The 15416-nt window shown below is 50.9% G+C and overlaps 1 protein-coding gene across 1 annotated transcript; it reads left to right on the forward strand.

Moving 5' to 3' along the window:
• Positions 1-849: 849 nt before the first annotated feature.
• LOC148164530 (cytochrome P450 4A11-like) lies at positions 850-11853 on the forward strand. Its single transcript, XM_088022997.1, has 12 exons — positions 850-1044; positions 3760-3901; positions 4808-4852; positions 5309-5436; positions 6439-6563; positions 6931-7085; positions 7524-7630; positions 7722-7912; positions 8009-8142; positions 9018-9082; positions 9228-9304; positions 11685-11853. The coding sequence occupies exons 1-12, from the start codon at positions 850-852 to the stop codon at positions 11851-11853; spliced, it is 1533 nt and encodes a 510-aa protein (XP_087879123.1).
• Positions 11854-15416: the final 3563 nt, after the last annotated feature.

Raw genomic sequence — 15416 nt, forward strand, 5'->3', positions numbered from 1 at the left:
TCAGTACAGGCCTTATCATGTTTTCCTGTACTGCGTTACCTTTCTGCTTTTACCGCCTAGACTGTGAGCTCAGGAAATATTTGCTGAGTGCATGAGTGACTGACGGAATGAGCATTCCTGGGAGGACCTTGGGAAAGGGACAATTACCCCCCCCCCCCGTTACAGAAGGAGAAACTGAGGTGCAGAGAATATGGTTGGCCAGCTTCATATGTCATGAGCAAGCCCTGGACTGGGCCTCCTGAGTGTGAGCCCAGTGCTCTGCCTGCCTGCACAGTCAGCCCAGGACATCGCTGAATGGTGGACTGGGACAAGTGTGGGGAACAATGCTGAGGCAGCTGAGGCAGTATGGAGACCCCCTGATTCTAATCCCAGCTGGCACCCTCAATGGTGGTTTTCCTCCGGCCACATCACTTTAGCTCCCTGTAAGTGTTTTCCTCTCAGAAATGGGATAATAATCAAACCAAGCACACCTCCTTAACATTTGGTAAACTAGACTGAATTTTTTTGCAGTCTGTTTTGCTGACAGCTGTGTCCAGGCACAAAGCACACTGCCTGGCACAGAGTAGGTGCTCCTGAAATATTTGATGAATAACAGGGAGAAGAGCAAGTGGGAATGCGCCCGGCCATTATCACTGTCTGCTGAGAAAGCTTTCCTCCCACAGTTTCCCAAGGTGGCTCCTCACAGTTAATGAACTCTAGAAGTCCGATCTAAGCTCTGCCCTCACCCTTCACCCTCCCTCCAGGTGGGCAGGGCAATCCTCCCCTGACTGACTGCGCTGGGATGCTCAGTGGAGGTCAGCACAGTCAGGGACAGTCAGGCAGAGTCAGCGATCCAGCAGCCCCTACACCATGAGTGTCTCTGTGCTGAGCATCACCAGACCCCTGGGCGGTATCTCTGGGCTCCTGCAAGGGGCCTCCCTTCTAGGGCTGGCTCTGCTGCTGCTCAAGGCAGCACAGCTCTACCTGCGCAGGCAGTGGCTGCTCAAAGCAGTCCAGGAGTTCCCGTCCCCTCCTTCCCACTGGCTCTTCGGGCACAAGCTGGAGGTAGGAAGGGGCTGGAGGGGAGTGGGAGGGCTGGGCATCCAGGGCTCTTGGAGCATCATCCCGGGCAGCCGATCCATTGCACCCAGGCTTCTTGTGTGACCAACGCATGGGCCTTGGGAAACACCCAGCTTACCTCTCAGATCTCAGCTCCTCATTCAGTCCTGGGAGTTCCCCGCTTGAAGGAAGCCTGTGCTGGTGCCCTCAGGCCGGTCTGACCCTCCTTCCTTGAGGAGATCTGCAGGCTGTGGTGCAGTCCTGCACTTTGAGGACGATGGCTGTTCCTTCCTGAGTCTTCCCCCCTCCTGGCTGAGCAGCCCCAGCTCCTCTCTCAGAACATGCTTCCTGATGCTTCCCTGCCCCAGCCACTCAATCCCATCCTCTCAGCCTGGCCCTGAGCTGCTTGGGAACACAGACAGTAGTGGGGTTCACAGCTTATGGAGACCATAGACAGGAATCAGGTGTCAGGTCACAGGAAAATAAGCTCACCTGCCAGACTGGGGGTGATGTCAAGTGCAGAGAACCAACCAGCTTGGTTTGTCCGAGACTATGAGATGTTCCAGACTGGTGATTTCAGTGCTAAAACCCCGGCAAGTCATTGGCACACATGAGAGAGGTTTCCAGGATGGGGCAGATAAAGAGTATTGACATTGAACTGCACCATTAAAAGAATCTGTTTACCTCCCAGTTCTCCTTCCCTAGTCCCAGTACTGTGACCTCCTTGGGCTGAGGATGTCACCCCCTTGCAGTACCCCAGTGACCAGCACAGAGCTGACCCCAAGCGATGCCTGATCAGGTTGTGGAATGACAGAGGAAAGAGCAGCTTGCAGATGGGTTGGAGACAGTGCTTACTGTCTAGCTCTGGCAGTACTGGTCCTTCAGCGGGGGAATCAGCAAGGTGGAGGCATGAGAAGAGGGGCTGTCCAGTGGTGTGTGGATGGAACAAGACTAGCAGGGGGGGTGTTGCTGAGGAGGCCAGGGAATTTCGACTGAGTGGAGCCAAAGACAGAAACTTCACATCAGCCACAAGAAGACAGCCATAGGCCAGTTTCCTCATGCAAATTGTGGCACTAATGACTTCCAGATTGCTTGTTCATTTGGAGAAATTGTGACCTTTTGTTAGATGCAGTTTGTCACTTTTCTGAGCTAGGATTTGACCTAAGCAACCACTAAAACTTCCTCCACTGACTCTCATTACACAAATGGTATGGAGACTCCGTAAGCACACAAGTTCTACTTACATAACTCCTATTACTTCTGGTGCCCAATCAGCTCTCAGCTTCTGCTGGCCCAACAAATATTGCTGCCAGATTTTTCTTGCTCTTACAAATCTGAGACTTTATTCAATACCTCTGTTATTGGCTAACTCAGGAATTAGATTGCCACATGCAGTAGGTTAAAGCTAATCTTTCAGGCAGGTGACAAGTGACAAGTGAGACAAGGAAGCATTTGGGCTCTGAGCCAAACTACCTGGATTCATCTGTCACATACTTCAAATACTTGCTCTATCCCTCTGTTTCCTCATCTGTAACCTGAGGATGATGATGATGATTATAGTCTCATGTGAGTTATACTAATCTCCGAATATCACCTGGCACAGACCAAAGGTCACAGTAACATTCTAATTATAAAAATTGAAGATAATGGTAATGCCTATGAAGGACAAGCATGTTTGTAGGTTACCAAACTTGCTACACGAAATAGGGCTGAAATCAGTCAGGAACTAAGAAAGGGAAACTCGTGTGGAAATCCATGACAGATTAGCCTCATCTTTTCCCAGATCCTCCCTCCTGTCTCAGGCAGACCACAGGCCAGCACAGCCCCCAGCACCTGATAATTGATTGCCTGTGCTGCCCCTTTATTTTCTGTCCACTGTCTGTCCTGGTATCTCACTCTGGGGACATTTTTTGTGGCCCCAGTTCCCAGGAGGAGCCAGGTGAGAACAGCTGTAGTGGAGCACTGCCTGCATGAGTGGCCACAGCCTGAAAGCCAGTAGACACTGAGTATCAGCCTTTAGGGTTACTGCCACTGCCACCACGGGCACCAACTCCTCTACAAGAGTGTCAACTGGCCCTGGCCAGACCTGCGCAGGGAGAGATGGCAGTCCCAAGCGGTTGTCTGGAAGACTGACGGACCAGTGGGTGTCAGAGTGACCCAGAGAGAGGAAGAGCCGGGCAGAGCACCATCTAGCTCCTTGGGGCTCCCCAGAGAAACTACTGACACTACCCAGGAGCCGGAGTTTCTGGAAGCTGACTGGCTTGGGGAGAAAGCAATCAAACCGGAGGCATGCAACTGAGCGGAAACAGGATCCCCCAGGGGCCCTTGCTGCACAGGTTTGGGGGGATCCTGGAGGATGAGGTAACATAGCTTCATGGTGAGAGGCTCCCCCTATGCAGTCCCTGCACTGGATCCAAGGAGAAGGGCAGCCCCAGTGATGGACATGACCTGGGAGCTCAGAGTAGCCTCCTTAAGTCATTGGACAACACTTCTCAGTGTAGGGCTCGATTAACTTCCCCACCTCCACTCCCACTAGAACAGGAGTGTCATGAATCTGGAATCCCAATCAGACCCAGCTCATCAGAAACCGTTCCAAACTCCGAATCACTGCCGATATCCAGAACTATCTCCGTGTGGCCATCCTACCCGCCACCACCACTCCAAACAGTGGACCTGAAGAGGAAGCAAGGTTTTATTGATTTGTCTTTCCCTTGGTTACAGCTCCAAAACGGTCAGGAGCTACAAGAGCTTCAGAAAAGGGCAGAGAAATATCCATGTGCCAGTCCTCGCTGGCTATGGGGAAGCAAGGTTAGCCTCATAGTCTATGACCCAGACTACATGAAGGTGATCCTGGGGCGATCAGGTGAGAGCAAACCCATTTGTCTGTTGGAGTGGCTTTTCCCACTTGGATACATGCCTGGGGGACTGTGACATTCCAGAAGGGACTGCTGGCTCAGTCATCAATATCTGACCCTCTACCTGCCATCCTCCCAGCCCAAGAGCCAGCAGAAGCCCAAATACAAGTTACTCAATTTGAATGCTTAAACACCTGTGAGGGATTACCTCTTTCTCTTTCTCTCTTTTCTCTCTCTCTTCTTTCTCTCTCTTTCTTCCTTTCTTTCTCTTCCTTCCTTTTCTCTATCTCTCTCTCTTTCTTTCTTTCTTTCATTCCTTCCCTCACTCCCTCCCTTCTTCCCTCCCTCTACCTTCCTTCCTTCCTTCCCTCCATTCCAACTTTCTTCCTTTCCACCTTTCCTTCTTTCCACCTTTCATTCTTTCCTTCTTTCTTTCTAACTTTCTTCACCACTGTGGTGTGACCCCAGAACACAAGACAATCTCCTATCCATGATGGCTTAGGTGGAACCCCTACCCGTTGCCTGTGCTGGGACATGGGATGACTGGCCAACCACAAAAATAAAGAAAACAACAAACAAACACAAAACAAACAAAACAAAACAAAAAACACCAGACAAGCTACATTCTTTTCACTGCCACTGAGGACAGAGGCTGTATTTCTTGCTGATTCAACTTCCTACTCCATAGGGCTCTGCTGTGGGACATTAAGTCTGCCTTCCCGAGCCCACAGTAACTATCAAGAAAGAAAGAGAGTCTGGGTTGGAAGGCAAGTGGGAGGTGGGTTGACACAATCTGCCAGCTGACAATCATCAGGAAGGGACGGGGACAATGGTCTGGACCACAGCTAATTCCTGAGGGCAGCCTGTCTTCGTTGGTCACCTCCAGTTTCCTGTAATGCCCTTCTTACTTTCAGACCCAAAGTCTGATGCTTCCTACAGATTCATGGCTCCCTGGATAGGTAAGTACATTTAACTAGGAATATGGTTCACCTCCTGCTTAGGTTTGCCAACATCTATCCATTTGGCCCAGATTAAATAAGAGGTGACTGGTACCACAGTCACTCCACTCAACTCTGAATTGAGCCCCCTTTCTCTTCTTCTGATAAAAACCTCACACCTTCCTTATGGTAGGGGAGCCCTCTTGCAGGTCAGCTTCTCCCCCATCACTTCTGAGTCCTCGCCAATGATCTCAGCCTAACTTTTCACTGAAGTCCTCTGTTTACCCAGCCCTGCTCTGTTTCAACCTCAACCTCACAGCTGTGCACCAGGCATTGGGAAGTCCCTTTTCTGACATGCACTGGCCTTTCCTGCCTTGCCCAGGATGCCCTTCCTTTGACACTCTGGATTCCTCCCCAGTTGTCCCCAGGTAACTCCTGGGAGGTTCCTTCCCCACACGTACACCCATTGTGGTCCAGGGTACGGTTTGCTCCTGTTGAATGGGCAAGCGTGGTTCCAGCACAGGCGGATGCTGACCCCAGCCTTCCACTATGACATCCTGAAGCCCTACGTGGGACTCATGGCCGATTCTGTCCGAGTGATGCTGGTAAGTTCAACCCCTCCTCACCTGCACACTCACACCCACAGCACAGTCCACAAAGTCCACTCTGAGACAGCTGTGTCCCTCAGACATCTATTAGACTTGGCCCTTGGAATCACCCACTTGTACCATACTATGAGACAGGGCTCCCTGGGGATGGATGGAACAAGAAAGCACCCAGGCACCTGCTTTCATCCACTCTTTGCTCGTTGCCCACAGGAGAGACAGTCATGGTAGATAAAGGGTCCCTTCTCCTCCCGCTTCTGTGCCTTTGGCTTGGACAGGAAGAGTAGTCAAAGCCCCTGGACAACGGGACAAGCTGCCCCTTGCTGGCCTGGGCAGTAGCAGCTTCAGTGGCAGGGTGGACATCCCACGATGTCACTCAGGTGGACTCTGGCCTGGGGCTGAAGGCTTCTGGTGGATTTTAGCCACTCCATGGAGGGAAATGGAGCCCAGGTCACTACCTCCAGGGCTGGGTCCTGCCATAACATCACCTCTCAACATGACCCTATTTCTCACTCACCGTGCTCAACTGACATTTGCTGAATAAGAGGAATTGAGGTCCCTGATATCCCTTCCTTAGGAACCACAGTACTGGCCCCTTGACCTTTCCTTTGCCTTGACTCTTGCTCCCTAAATTGGGACTTCACTGGTTTCTCATGTGTAGATCAACCCCAGGACAGAAAAGATTCCCCCTTAGTCCCCTGAGAAACAATGTTTTCTGGTCTGCTAAAAGGTGGTTATCACCAAACTTATTCCTAAGTCAGACTATAAGTGATCGTGATTAATTAAATAACAAATAACAACTTCCTCAGAGTATATTCTGAGAAAACACTCACTGTATTACAAACACTTGGCTATATGGTCCTAAATTGATGAAACACAACCGCTTTAGAAAGTGAGGGCACCTCATCAGAATATGAGGAGAGGCAGAGAGAGAGAGTCTAGCCTTGTCAACATGGGCCTTCTGGAGGAGTAGAGAAGGACCAACGTGTCCCTCTACCACAGGACAAATGGGAGGAGCTCCTCAGCCAGAACTCACCTCTGGAGATCTTTGGACACATCTCCTCGATGACGTTGGACACCATTATGAAGTGTGCCTTCAGCTACCAGGGCAACCACCAGGCAGACAGGTCAGTGAAATCCTTAGCTGCAGGGTTCTATTTCTTACCAACTAGTGTGGACTTATCTGAGAGGCAGTTAGGGAAGCTTGGATGTTTACCAGCCCAAAGAGCCACATTCTGCAGAGAGCCCCAGGCCACGGTCAAATTCAGCCCACACCAAGCCTTCCTTAGGCACAGACCCTGCTCCCTGCCACAGGGAGAAGCCTGGCTGCCCACGTCCCTCATAAAGGGCTGAGAGTCTCGAGGGTGTAAGAACGACATGACAAATGCCTAGTTGCCTGTCCCATTGATTGAGGAACACTCCACCCACAGATCCACTCCACTCCAGGTCAGATGCCTCCCTCCATCCAGTCGCTTCTGCATCCTCCCCTTTCAGGTACTCCCAATCCTACCTTCAGGCCATTCGGGACCTGAACAACCTGGTGTTTTCCCGGATAAGGAATGCTTTCTACCAGAAAGACATCATCTACAGGCTGACCCCTGAAGGCCGCTGGAACCACCGGGCCTGCCAGCTTGCCCATCAACACACAGGTTGGACTCTGCCCTCTGGCACCTCCCCTCCTTCATCAGGCACATCCCAAAGGGACTGACCCTGACCCCCCAGGCAGAGTCCTGCCCCTCGCTGCCCCTCTAGGACCTGGGAAACACCCACCCCAGCTACTCCCCTGGTGCAGCTGTGAGGGTGCCAGGTGCTATGCAGGAAGCTACGTGTGTCACCACCTGGGTGAAGGTTGAATGAGAGCCCCTGCCAGCAGCATTCAAGCAGAGCCTCCTTGGGCTGTGCTCTCGAGGGGAGTGAGGACCGGCAAGCGCCTGGCACTAGAGCTCTCTCCCTGAGAAGCACCATTCCCACACTCCTGATCCACCTGGCAGCCTGACTGGGGCACAGGGGGCAGGTGGGCTACTGTGGGTGGCTGTGTCTGGGCACCCAGAGCTCTCAGCTCTGCCTGGGAACACTGTTCTGGACAGACCGAGTGATCAAGCTGAGGAAGGCTCAGCTGCAGGAGGAGGGAGAGCTCGAGAAGGTCAGGAGCAAGAGACACTTGGACTTCCTGGACATCCTCCTCTTTGCCCAAGTGAGTGGGGCAGGGGAGGCCTGAGGCTTTGGGGACAAGTGTGGAGGAGGGGGGGCAGACTGAAACCTTGCCCTCCTTCCGTGTCTCCCAGAGGGAGAACGGGAACAGCTTGTCTGACAAGGACCTCCATGCGGAAGTGGACACCTTCATGTTTGAGGGCCATGACACCACAGCCAGCGGCATCTCCTGGATCCTCTATGCTCTGGCCACACACCCCGAGCATCAGCAGAGGTGCCGGGAGGAGATCCAGAGCCTCCTGGGGGACGGCGCCTCCATCACCTGGTGAGTACTCATGAGATGGGAGGGCCCTGCCCCCTCAACTAGAGAATTCCCTGGTTGTCAGGGCCTTGCCAGCCCTTCAGGATAGCTTTGCGTTAGGGACCACCTGGACCAGATGCCCTACACCACCATGTGCATCAAGGAGGCACTGCGACTCTATCCGCCAGTTCCAGGTGTCGGCAGAGAGCTCAGCAAGCCCATCACCTTCCCTGATGGACGCTCCTTACCCAAAGGTGTGAACCTCACCACTCTCACTCCATAAGTACTCTGCAGGAATGCGTGGGAGGTCAGAAATCCGCAAGTTCTGGGGCAGTTTGTGCGTGTCTTTGAGACTCATTTCCCCCTCAAGAAAATCAAAAATTACTTTGTTTGGGTGAGGTTATGGTGTGCTTCCACAGAGCTTAAATCGGCCCAAAGATCAAGAAATAAATACATGACAGCCTCTGAATGTGGCTATGTGAGTTGCCCTAATATTCTAATTTCCTGAGTTATGAGTGCTTGAGAGATAATCAGATGAGGCAGGGGTAGATGTGGTCTTTCCTTATAGGGTCTTGGCGAACGAGAGAGATTATTCACTGTGATATATCAGATGGTCCAGTCTCCGGGGAACCCTCAGGTTGATGGCCAGATCTGAGATCCCTGCTATGGCTGGAGGCCACCTTTCAGCTCCCCTCTGCTCTCAATCCCAGCCCTGCCATGGCCTGGTTGGGTGGTCATAGGCGAGCTGTTCAGCCTCTCCGAGGCTCAGGTGCCTCACGGGAACAAGGGTGATGTAAGTCTTCATTGGAAGGTTGTTGTGAGGATGGAGGAGTTCATGCATATTCCCCAAGGGCTCATGGATGGTACTTGATAAATGTGAGTTGTCCCTTGAGTTGCTCCAAAAAATAAGCCTCCAGTTCTTTCCTGCTTCTCAGCCTGGTCATGGTTATCTACTAATCTGGGCACACGTGCACATGTTCTGTGCCATGTCTGCCCCACCTCTCCTGCAACACTATCATTCAATTCACAGAGATGAAAAGCGGCTCTCATTGTGGCTGCCAAGCTGTGTGTGGGTGCACCTGGGCCCCGCAGGCATGTATGACCAGTCTTCTCTCTTCTGCCCCCACAGGATTCTTAGTCTTGCTCTCCTTTTATGCCCTTCACCACAACCCAAAAGTGTGGCCAAACCCAGAGGTATGATGGCCTTGGGAGGAGGGGGTGGGATGACATCTCCAGACCAACCTCCTTCTCCTGTCCCACCTCTGGGTGTGCTGTCCCTTGGATGATTGGAAGGAGGGCCTTGATTATACCTGTCCTGGCCCTGGTGCTCCTTCTGCAGGTGTTTGACCCTTCCCGGTTTGCACCAGATTCCTCTCGACACAGCCATGCTTTCCTGCCCTTCTCAGGAGGATCAAGGTGAGGCACTTGTACCAGAATGAGGGGGGGGCTGTTTCCTGGGTACATACCTGATGTTTGTGACCTCCTACATTTGTGTGTGTGTCTTCAGATATGCCCTGGCATGTTGGTGTGCTGGGAAAGAGGTGTGTGTCTCTATGACAAAGAAAGTTGGTAATCACTCCATGCCATGGAGACTTTGACCCATTGCTCTTACCCAGTCTCCAGCCACAATTCAGTGTCAGTGGGTGTTCAAAAGCTCAGGGTATTCTTGTGAGTTCTTCATTTTATGAGTATGACTTTACAGAATTAGATTTTCTCCCATGTTATTTTCAAGTGTTGTCGATGTCAAAGTCAGGATGGAATCAAAAGATTTCTTTTGCACACATCCCCAAAGCAGCCTTTGCTACTCAGCTCCCCATTCCGCCCCCACACTGCACCATTGACTACATTGCATGTGTTTCCATCCTCAGCGGCCTGCATGTCTCAAATACTTAAGCCATACACAGGAAAGTTTCCTGCAGTCTCCTAAGGGCTTCATAAAGTACTCGACTAATCTGTGTTCCCACTATATTTTCATCTCTCCAAATGAATTTTTGATTCCACGGTAATGGTCATGTACACTTGACAATTTTCCCAGTTGTCCAATCGTTACATATGATCTGGGCTCTACATACCTAATATTACACTTAGAGTCCAATCATCCAAATGGGCAAATATACAAAAATGAGGACATTAAATTGCTTTTGAGAGAAAAGCTACTCTGTTGAATGTATATGACACACGGAGTTTGAACATTATCTGGTGTGTCAAACGTAAAGCACACTTGAAATGGCTGTTCAGTAGGATGACTATTCTCCAGAGTGGCCTCTGTGAAATCCTCCAGTGCTGCTGAAAGTGTCCTATAAATAGTAACTACAGTAAACTTTGTAAGTAGTTACTAGAAAAATGTTTTTTTCCAAATACAGAAATCTGTCACTGCTTCACTGACACAGTGAAGATGTTCACACAACATCTTAAGCAAATTATTCTTCAGATACTTGCTCCAGGATTTGTTTCTCCCTGGGATTGAGTCCTTCCTCCTAGACATTGGTGCAAGTCATGTAGCTGCCAGTAGCAACAGGAGAGGGGTAGACAGCTCAATTCCTAGCTCAGAACTAATGGTTACTCATATTTTATTCCATTCAGGGTTTTTTATTTTTTCCAGTTCAATAAACATCATTCAATTATAAGACTGCCTAACCTCTGCTATGAGATGGCATACTGACCTTGCCTCCAGGAGTTCACAGTCGAGAAATAAACGTCTCCACTCAAGAGACATCATTCATTCATTCATTCAGTCAGTCAGTCAGTCTTTCTTTCTTTCACTCACTCATTTACTAATTGACCCCACTGTAGGAAGCTCCATGTTCCTGGCACTGTCCTGGTCTGAAAAGTGATGTGTCCTTGAGTAAAATACTATGGTCATGTCAGGATTCGGGAATGAAGAGGCACAGCCAACAGGGGTGGGGGGTGAGGGCAGGGTGGCATTGCCCTTAGCCTTGAGCATGTCTCTGGGATCTCCTCAGTAGGGGCTGAGCTGGGAGGAGGAGCTGAACAGGTGACAGGTGATTGAGCCAACAACCCAGAGAGGACTTTGATGCCATCTGAGGCATGTGGACATGTCCTACCTGTGAGGGAGGGCATGGGAGGCTCTGATCTGGGCTGGGGCTTCAGGAGAGGGAACGGAGGCAGGAGACAGAAAAGTCCGGATGAGGAGGTTGAGGGATGGCAGGCAGGGACATTTCTGCAGTAGAATTGGGAGGCTATAGCAGCTGGTTGAGGGGCTGAGGGGAGACAGGCGTCTGGACCCAACCTGGAAGGCAGGTGGTGCAACAGGCAGAGCATCACTAAGGTTCTGCCCCTGCAGAAAGCTTCCCTGTTGCCATTCTGACTTCCTGACCCAACCTTGTCTTGTCCTTTCTCTGAGGATCTGTATCCCTGTGTGCCCCAGATGGTTAGGGCCTGAAGTGTGACCCAGCCCACCCCCTACAGTGCCATGGCCTGGCCTCCACATTGTGAAACCAGAAATTGCTTGTGCAGAGAGCAAACAACTTAATAATTAACTTTTTTGGTGATCACTTGACTTGGCCCCGAGGCTCAAGATGCTGACCCTCTTGTAACAGGATTTCAGGCCTACTGAGAGCAGAGCGAAGAGTAGGAGCTAATCCTGGAAGATTGTAGGCTTTGTCAAAGGTTAAGGGGAGAGTGTGAAATAAGCAAGGCTGAGTAGGCGTAGACATGTGTGTGTGTCCTGAGGAAAGGGGATCTGGGCCGGGCCCATGCAGGAGGGGCCTGAATGTGCTGTTCCTGGCAGGGGGTTTGAGACCGCTCCGCATTTCCGTTTTCCTCCCTGACCCAGGAACTGCATCGGGAAGCAGTTGGCCATGAACGAGATGAAGGTGGCAGTGGCCCTGACCCTGCTCCGCTTTGAGCTGGCACCAGATCCTCTCAAGGTCCCTGTTCCCACTCCAAGAATTGTGTTGATGTCCAAGAATGGGATCCACCTGCATCTGAGGAAGCTCCTCTAACCCTTGTGGGGACAAGGATGAGCCCCAAGGGCCTCCTGCCTGCCATCCTGTCTTGATGTCGGTCTCTCCTGTCTGCTGTCTTCTGCCCACTTCCTGCTTTCACTCTGCCCACCTGCCAGCCTCCCTGATCTCCTCCTCTTGTGCATCAGACTGTTTGCCCTTCTTTGTCTCCCCCTTTCCCAAGATTCCTACTTGTTTGCCTGTTACCTTTCTCCTACCCAGCTGTAGCTCTGACTGCCCACCAAATCAATACCTGCCTCTTTCCCAGCCTGCCTGTCCTCTGCATGTCTTTCTCCTTTTGTGCCTATTTGATTGTCCCTATATTATTTTCCTCTGGCTGCTATAATAACTGACCACAGCCTTAGTGACTTAGAACAACACCAATTTGTTCTCTTACAGTTCTGGAGTTCAAAGTCTAAAATAGATTTTGCTGGACTACAGCCAAGATATTGGTATGGTCACACTACCTCTAGACTCTAAGAGAGAATCCCTCTCTCTGCCTTTTCCAGCATCAGGTGCATTATTTGTGATCTTTAGCTCCTGGAGTCTCCTCTTTTCAAATGCAACAGCATCTTTCAATATCCTTGTGCCTCTGTCTTCGTATCACCTTGTCTTCCATGAGGACTTTTGTGATTAGACAGATGCACTCAGATAACACAGACATATCTCAGCTTCCAGGAATGGACTTCTTGGGGAGCAATGATTCAGCCTGCTTAGTCCCTATGTGACTGCTATTAGTCCATGCATCCAGCTCTCTCCTGTGTGTTACCTACATACCCATTTGTCATTCACATACCCTCCTCTTCTTTCCTCCTCCCTCAAATAAATTTCTTAATGTTGCATGGAGTGTGTGCTTTCCCTCGGAGGGAGATAAATGGAAGAGAAGAGAGAGGAGGGGAGGAAAGATGGAGGAGACAAGGAAGGGAGGTCATATCTGCTCTGTGATGCCAGGACCCCAGGAAGGCCGGATGTGTCCCGTTGTCTCAGGCCATAGAGTGGTTGGCTTTCCAAGAGGTGCTAGGAGGAGCCCACGTGGGCAAATGGATTGGCCAGTGGGAAAGAATGGCAGACCTCAATCAGCAAACTACTGGTGGCACCTCTCCCACAGGACAGCCCCTTGGCAATCCCGTGCATCTCTGGTCGGCCAACCCTGCCCCATTATCTGACTGTTTGGGTACTGGTCCTCCTGACCTTGGTCCCTGTTCCCAGGCCCTCTTTGCCCTCCTCCACCAGCCTCTCTCCACCCAGCACTATTCTTTTGTTGGTTCTAAACACAGATCTTCCTCCTGTCCTACCCCTTGCTATTCTTAGCCCAGACCCTGGATGTCACAGACAGACTTCCCTGAGCCCTCTGCCTATGGTGTAATGCCACATTCATTCTGCCTCCCTGAACGGGTTTCTTCCCCAGCTGGTGCTTGCCCCCAGGACCTCCCTTTCAGTCCCCTGGCTTCCTAGGTCACTTGGCTAGTTCAGCCATGCTTTGAGAAGGGACAGGGTAGAAGCTTCGTGTTTGACCAGGGATAGGGGCAGGAAAGTAAGCTGGGAAAGTGCTAGACAAGAAGGTTGGCAGATTCTCTGGCATCCGGTGGTGTTGAAGGGCAAGGGCTAACGAGGCTCAAAGAGTTCAAGACAATGGGAACTTGGAATTCTGAGTGGCCAGCCATGGATGGACACCTGCCCTAACCACAGGATTATGGTGAGGGTAAAGAATGTGACCAAGAAGTGACCCTGCTTGGTCTAGGCAAAGGAAAAAAACCTAGGGTGAGTTCACACTCATATGCACAACCTCCGTGACACATACATGTGTAACCACACCTGTGTGCACTACTCACACACTCTACACTCTACCACACATGTGCACAACAAATGCCTGGGGTCATAGGAGGCAACAGGGTATGTGTGGAGGGCTGGAAGGATTAAGTGAAGTTCATCTTTGGTGCCTACTAGTCTGCAGCCTCGGCCCTCCCCTCCCATGTGGAGCCTCTCCCTTCTTTCAGGCTCTATAGAGTTCTCAGCTCCATTTCCCACTGACGTAAGCTCTCAGAGAGACAGTCAACGCACCTATGGAGACTTGGTCAAGAGAGGCCAAAGTCAGAAGGCCGCAGTGCAAGCTGTTTTCTGATAAGCATCTTGGCAGTTTCCTTCCTCTGACATTGAAGTAGGGTAAGTCCTGCCTCATAGGCTTCCTAACAATCCAGAGATAAGGGAAGTAGACAACTCTTAGACTTGGGTGCCATCCATGGGCTACAAATGGTTACGACCTCTGGGTTCTGCTCTCAGGTGATGACTATGGATACATACCTCTGCTTGTATGGAGAAAGATCTATCCAGGGTCAGGACAGAGAGGGAAGTTGGTGGCATGGGTGACACTGTGGCTGAGGCCTCTGCATCCCAGTCTCAGGTGGGCAAGGAGGTCTGGGTGTTGACAGGGCTTCGCAGGAGTGAGCAGGTGGCCCATAGCCACACTTCCAAGGCTGTGGCCTTCTTCTAAGAGGGGAAGTGTCAATAGCAGGAAGGATGTATCTCCAGATGGTACATCCCCAGGGCAACATAAGGACATCCCCAAGTCCCAGGGCTAGAATTCCCCTCTCTTATCCTGCCCCTTAGTCTCCAGTGTCCTCTCTTCCAATATTGTCTAATTCCTGGATTAGAACCCACTAGTGGCCTTAGACCTTGAACCCTAGAGTTACACAGGACCCCAGCCATCAGGCAGCTGCTGCAGGAACTACTGAAGAAGAATCTCTAATTCATCACTTGGCCCCAGCCTGAGGCCCTCCCCCAATGTCATTCTTTGCACCTTTGTACCTCACCTGCCTCAAGCTTGATTCAAGCACCGTGTCTTCCAGGAAGCCCCCCTTTAATGCCACTCGGCCACCTTCCTCAGCAAAAGCCTGAACACCCAGAACACTGGGAGACTGTGGCATAGATGCTGACAATGGCAGGAATGTTACAGAGACCTGCCTCAGGAGGGGCAGAAGATACGCCTGGGGAAACCATACTCCATATTCCTTGATTTCAGTGGTGGTTACCTGGGAATTTGCTTTAGAAATTAATTGTCCTGTACAGTTTTTATTTATGCAATTTTACCTCATGTCTATTATATTACACACATGCACACACAGTTAAGCAGAGAAATACATCTCAGTGAAGGGGCAAACCCCCAAAGCCATCTTTCTTTCATGTGGAGTGGATGACTGCCTGATCACAATCATGAAGCCCAAGACACAACTTCCATTGTGTTCATTGTGTCACCACAGCTGGCATGTAAGTTTCTGCTACCTTCTAGAAAGACTGCCAATTATGGGAGAGAAAGGAAGATTCTAGAAGCAAGTAGGTGCTCACCGCGTGTTTGTGGAATGAATGGATGAGCTCTAGAATACATGTATACGAAGCATTTCCAGACAGACATGCTTGCATGGCACTGCCCTCCAGGTGCTTGTTTATGTGGGTGCCTGCTCCCCATCTAAACTACAAGCCTCCCAAAGACAGGGAGCCACAGCTATTCTATAATCTAGCCTTGGGAGGGCAGTGTCTGGGTGTCTGGGACCCTATTCTCTGCAGAG

This window comes from Eumetopias jubatus, unplaced genomic scaffold, assembly GCF_037043125.1.
Source record: "Eumetopias jubatus isolate StellerSeaLion01/CBP00866 unplaced genomic scaffold, mEumJub1_p1.0 scaffold_4, whole genome shotgun sequence".
Lineage (NCBI taxonomy): Eukaryota > Metazoa > Chordata > Mammalia > Carnivora > Otariidae > Eumetopias > Eumetopias jubatus.